Raw genomic sequence first — 6,310 nt, 5'->3', positions numbered from 1 at the left:
TGTCCCTCCTGTACAGCCTATAGCCCGTGATATTCACCGCTGACATTCTTAACTCTGAGATAAAAGTATCTATTTGCATGCTATACTTATTCAAAGTGACTCATGAAAAGAAATCTTTTAAAAGATTTTATACACATATGAAATACTAGAAATCTGTATTGACAAAAGCTGTCATAGTAACATTCTTCACTATTACTGGAGTTGTAGTCTTAACTTCCATTAGCTAAGAAAACAAGAACAAGAGAAGATTCTCAAGTAGATGAGGCCAAAAAAAAATGGGAGAGGTGCAGGTGGCAGCAGCGCATGCCATCCAAAACTGGAGCCTGGCCAGCTGGAGCCACGCTCTACCTGCTAGCCAGGCTCCCTGCAGCTGTAGTTCCCCAAGGTTCCCAAGAACCCCAGGTAAAGCTGCTGGGGCCAGCACAGTTGCTAGCCTCAGCCTCCTTACCTGACCCGACCACAGGGTAACCTGCCATGTGCCAGAGTGTGCATGGCATGGGCATTCCCCTGCAACAAGCAGCAGCTGCACAAGGTTTGCCACTGCTACTTGTTCCCAGGGAAACACATGTTCCCACTCATCTGGACACAGCCTATGAGTTTTAAAAAAAATTGGTTTCAACAAGACCTGAATGTTCTAGAGTAGTTTTTAAATTGGTGAGGCTTCACTGACAAAATACAAGAAGAAAGAACAAAATGGTAAGATTTGTTTTATGTGCTCCTTGAGACAGAAGCAGAGTATAAAGACAGCCTAGCAAGAACGTAAGAATGAAGAGGAAATACAGAGAGTCTAAAGAAGAAAAAGTCTGTGGTACAGAGAAAACAGGAACTCTAAAACTATGTCAACAAGCTGCAAAAATTAAAGGACAGTATATGGGGGGAAAAAACCAGCAAGTGGAACAGCCTTTGAAACAGACAGTGAAATAAACTACAAAGACAAGCAGATTAGAGCAACAGCATTAAAAGGGTCCAAATAGGTGATGGTGGTGGGGGAGGATAGCCTTTGAGACTTTAATACCTTTTAGATTTCCTCTTGAGATCACATTATTTGTTGTACATTATTTGGGACGAAACTTTGCTACCTTGAATTATAACAAGTAGCCTTCACTCCATTGTTAAAGTCAGCAGGGTTATGGCTGTACTAAGGTGTTATCAAACTTGAGCAAGAATGGGGGAGTCCTAACCAATTTCTGCTGACAACATTATCTCTGAAGTAAAGTTGTCAATACATCTGCTTTTATAATACAATAAAAAATAATATTTCCATTGCAGAATGTTGAGACTATGAAATTAAATTCCTGCATGTTTCAGGTAAGCAACAACAATAAAAATCCAAATTTTGAACCCTGGAGAGTATCCTCTGTCTTTGTATTGAGTGAGAATATATGTTTTTACCAGACCAAAAACAGTTTTCTGATATTTTTGGAAATAATGAAAAATGGGCATGCTTGATCTCTAATGGGATATCTTTCTTACACTAAGAACCAACTAGACAGATTTAAAGTGTCTGTTACTTCATATGTTCCACAACGTATTAATTTTACTGTTTGAGTTCACTGATTTTCTATCCCAGCATCAGCTCTAAAGGAAGACATAACTACTAAATTACATCAGTTGACAACAGATCCTAAGAGCTAGCCATCACCTGAGAAAAGCTGAAGCACATAGTGTTCTGGCCACTCCTCTTATACAGCCCTCCCCTACTCTTCTCCATGTAGTTAAAAGTGATTTTTATTCTCTTCATGCCATGTACACAGACCAAGATTGGGCTCTCAATCTTGATCAAAATAAACATTTTTTGTTGCAATTATTTTCTTTAAAATCATGAGTATACTATCACACTGAATTAATACCTGCCTTGTAATCTGCGTAATCCATTAAATAAAATTAGCTTTTTGATTACAAACATAAGAGTGGAAAATGGGACTTACCGGGCCAAAAAAATTACTGTCAAAGCTGTGTCCGTGGTGATCACCTTCCACCCACATATGGCCATGTGGAACTTTCACATACTGTTTTTTGTACCCTATGGTTCTAAAGACAAATGCAATAATCGTTACTGATTATAGACAATACTGTATTTGAAATGATAATATACATCAATAGAAGAGTTAAAATTAATGTAAGAAAATTGTTAAGAAAATCCAGGTCTTATCCTGACACTTCCTCATGCAAATAGCTAAACACAACTATAACTTTATCCATGTTTAGTTCCTTTGACTTCAATAGAAGAAGCATGTGGTATTTGAATAATGAGGTCTTTGTTTATTAAATATCTCTCTGGTAAATAGGATAGCTCAGCAAGGCACAAAAGACGTGCAATTAAATTGAATTAAGAATTAAATAGACTTTTTATATTATTTAGTAGCTACCCTTTGAACTATTGTTTTTTATCTCTAATTTAAGGAATTATTTAGTGTAAGTGGCAAATAGTATATTAAAATAGCTGTGCAACTCTGGATTTACTTTAAATTGCTTGTAAGCAAATTGGAAGTACTATTATTTGTTTTACATGCTGTACAACCAAAAGAATCCCACATCAAACAGTCCTACAGATAACTGAAAGAAGCTGGATAGAAATACTTTTCAGTGGAAGCTCCTTTTGCAGTCCCTTCAAAAACTGAAAAAATAGGAATTTACTTTTATAAAAATGAACTCAAACACTGATCAGCATAATCTCAGATTACATAGTTATCAAAATGCAGTTGATGAATCATACAATTTAGTAAGAGAAAATGTCCTGAGTTGGTTAATATACACATATTTTACTAAATACATCCAATAACTCTGAAAGAACCAAATTATTATTACAGATTGCTGCAGCACCTTGCCATGGTTTATTCTTCTTCATAACTGTGACACGCTGCTAAACTTCCCTAAAGCTACGAAGTAGTAGTTATGAAAACACATCTAAGGCAATAACAGAGATGTTTTCATGCTATTAAGAATTCTCCTAGGAAAATAAAAGTGAAATGCCTTGAGCAATTGCCCTGGTCTTTTTCAATAATACCTTTAATATTATACTATATGACAGTAGTGTAGAGATGTGACCAAGCACTCAGGACCCAGGTGCAGCAATGGCTTCCAGTTGTTACACAACTGTGAATGCGATTGTGTGGCTGCCACCACCGGCAGGGTTTTTTTAGTTAGTTCAGTACCTGGGGCAGTTGTTCTGTTTGCCCTACCATAGTTACACTACTGCAATATGAGAATGTGCTCTAATAAAGTACAAATAAGAATGGGGTGAATTGCATAATCTTAACTTCACTTCCTTGTTGTTATGAAATGTGATACTACCCTAAATTACAGGATCACATACTTTTATTTTCATTCTACTTCAGCTTCTGTCAGCGAAAAGGTTGGTAAATGAAGCAGAAACACTACAGTCCCTGCCTTCACTGTAGCTCAAATTGTAGGCCACTTTAAAGCCCATGTGAGAGTTCTTTCCAGCAAATCTTGATTATGCATAAATTTGATGTCCAGAGCAGCATAATACAGTCCCAGAGACTGTATGGGGGGATGGGGGGGTATGTGGACAGGAGGTGGGACACAATAATTTGCCACAGCTGGTTTGCCAGCAAGTCCTGTCTTCTGGGACTCAATGGCTTAATAGGCTCCTCTTTTCCATTCCTATATTCCTTTGAAAAAAAACCAACAGCATGAACCTCATGTATAAATTTCAAGTTAATGTATTCAGAGGTATAACTATAAATTTTGGTGGCTTGGGCTCCTTTGTCACATCTGGAGAAACCCTGTACCCTGTACAAGGGTTGTAGAAGCCCAGCTGGAGAAGCCCCACAGCACCCAACTGTAGGAGTTGAGTACATAGCACAGGTAGAGCAAGCCCGCATTCCCCAATTCTGGAAGCTGAGCTGGAGCAACCTCATAATGCCCAGCCATAGGAAAGTTTTACCTGTCCTGGGGACTGAAAAACCCCTGCTGCTTCTAGTATGCCTCTGCACCCAGTTCCTATGGCCAGCTGGTGTGGAGCTTTTCCAGCTTGGCTCCTATGGCCAGAGAGGGCAGGGCTGTAGCAAAGAGTCTGGGGAAAGAGGCATCATTCCAGTACCCATCTAAGTTGGTACTCAGAGCTGGTGCCCCTCTCACTTACACTAAATATACTACTGAATTGATTTAATCTTTTCTCAAAGTCAGACAGAGCAGCATCCTTCAGCTACAGGTCACCTTTGGAGCAATGTTCCTTTCCTTTTATATACTTTCCCCAACAGTTTTCTTCATGAGATAGTAAAGGGTCTGACCTTATGTAATCAGAAGAACCTCAAATACTGAAAAAAAGAATGACCGATGTCATTCAGTGATATATTTGCATTAGCTATCAGGAACCATAAATCCTTCTGCAAAGACCCTTCTTTATTATGCTTTTACAATCTAATATGTATGAATGAATCTTAAATCTGTGCCACGTCCCACTAAAAGCAGTGGAGTTTGCAAAGGTCTAAAGCAACGGTTCCCAATCTGTGGTACGCATGCCACCAGTGGTGCACATTAACATATTCATTATAATGACTTTATATGACAAAAATTTGCTGAAGGCACTTAAGGTTGTATCATTTTAAACTGGTGGTGCGCAATCCGTCAGAGTTTAGGAACCACTAGTCTAAAGCAAAAGGAAGGGAACTATAGATTGTAGTAATTATAAGAGGGGGCCCCCTTTTTCCTTCCTTTTTTTCCTACCCCTAAAATAAACCTTATAAGCCAGAAAATGTTGCTAGTGTTTGTAAAAAAGATTGAAGATATTGTAGTCATGAAAGAGCAATAAGCTGCAGATCTCTCTTACTGAGGTGATACTGTAGCAGAAAGCCCCCTTTCTACATTTCCCTTTTTGGCATTGATATAACAAAAGCCCCTTTTTGCCTGCACCCCCTTCCCCCACATTTTGTGCATTTCTTTTTCCTTCTAAGTATTGGCAGAGACTTAGTACACTCATTGAATGGGTATGGCACGGCTCAGAGTAAGCCAGAAAGCTGAAGTGGCTTTCTGTAGGAGAAACCTAGAAACTACATCTACATATCAATTAAGCTCAGTGTCACTAAAGAAAACATAAGAATTAAATATCCACTTCAAAAACTGTAAGTATATCCTGGTGCTAACCTAACTCACATACTGTTCCCAGTAACCTTTGATTCTCACTATCTCACATTTCATTTTTATATATTTCTCACGGTGCATTTTTATATTTAATGCGTCTCATCTTTACCATGCCATTTTGTACTTTATATTTTATACTTTTAAACCCTTAAGGAATGTACTCCCTGTAGAATGAAGTTACACCCTGGACCCTTGTTAAAAAACGTATTGAAATTGTCATTGTAAAGTGATAAAATCTGCTATATTGGATGGTCCCTTGAGTGAATGTGAGTGTATGGTAATCAGTAGGTAATTAAATGACAAAAGCCTAGCCAAAGAAACTTACCACTACAAACCTCTACTCTACAAGCCATTTTAGGCTAATCAAGCTAAGGAACTGATTCCTGGAAATGAGCACCCACCCTATTGACTATTCCTGTAACCCATACTACAGACCTCCCAACCAGGGACAAGAGGTTGACCAGGAATTCTTAGGTCAGCTCACAGAGGTAGTGAAGTCTAAGGATGTGGTAGTCATGGGGGACCTGAACTTCCCGGACACCTGCTGGGAAGAGCAGTCAGCCAGGTCTGACCGCTCACATAGGTTCTTAGACAGAGTGCAGGACCTCCATCTAACCCAGGAGGTGCACAACCCCACCAGGGGAGACGCCTTGTAGGACCTAGTGCTGGCCACGGGTGATGACCTGGTGAGGGGGCTGCGGGTGCTCGAACACCTGGGCAACAGTGATCATTGCCTGCTGGAATTCACCATCCAGCGCAAGGTGGCAAAGGCCTGCAGTAAGGCAGCAGCCCTAGATTTCAGGAGGGCAAACTTCAACGAGCTAAGGAGGATAGTTGGGGAAGCGCTGAGGTCCCAGAGGGGAGGGGAGCCGGATGTCCAAGGAGAGTGGTCGCTCCTTAAGGAGACAATCCTCCAAGCCCAAAGGAAGGTAATCCCAATGAGGATCAAAGGGAGCAGGAGGGCACACAAGCCTCCGTGGCTCACCAAAAGCATCCAGGAATGTCTCCTTGCTAAAAGGGAGGCGTACACCGAATGGAAAGACGGGGTCATCACCAGGGATGACTATACTGCAGTCGCTCAGGGATGTAGGGGGGCAGTCAGGAAGGCCAAGGCAGAGATGGAATTAGGACTAGCTTCCCAGATTAAGGACAATAAGAAGTCCTTCTTTAAATACATAGGGGGTAAAAAGAAGGTCCCGGGTAA

At 40.3% G+C, this 6,310-nt stretch overlaps 1 protein-coding gene across 1 annotated transcript in view; it reads right to left on the bottom strand.

The window, feature by feature from the left end:
* The window catches only part of IMMP2L (inner mitochondrial membrane peptidase subunit 2), a 1,062,180-nt gene that overhangs the window by 211,315 nt on the left and 844,555 nt on the right, over positions 1-6,310 (bottom strand). Inside the window, exon 5 of the mRNA XM_019514565.1 lies at positions 1,929-2,031. Within this exon, the coding sequence (XP_019370110.1) occupies positions 1,929-2,031 (103 nt within the window). The remainder of the gene's footprint in view (positions 1-1,928; positions 2,032-6,310) is intronic.

Source organism: Gavialis gangeticus, unplaced genomic scaffold (genome assembly GCF_001723915.1).
Source record: "Gavialis gangeticus isolate Ggan-Ray unplaced genomic scaffold, GavGan_comp1, whole genome shotgun sequence".
Taxonomy (NCBI): Eukaryota; Metazoa; Chordata; order Crocodylia; family Gavialidae; genus Gavialis; species Gavialis gangeticus.
This window is presented reverse-complemented; position numbering and strand designations above follow the sequence as displayed.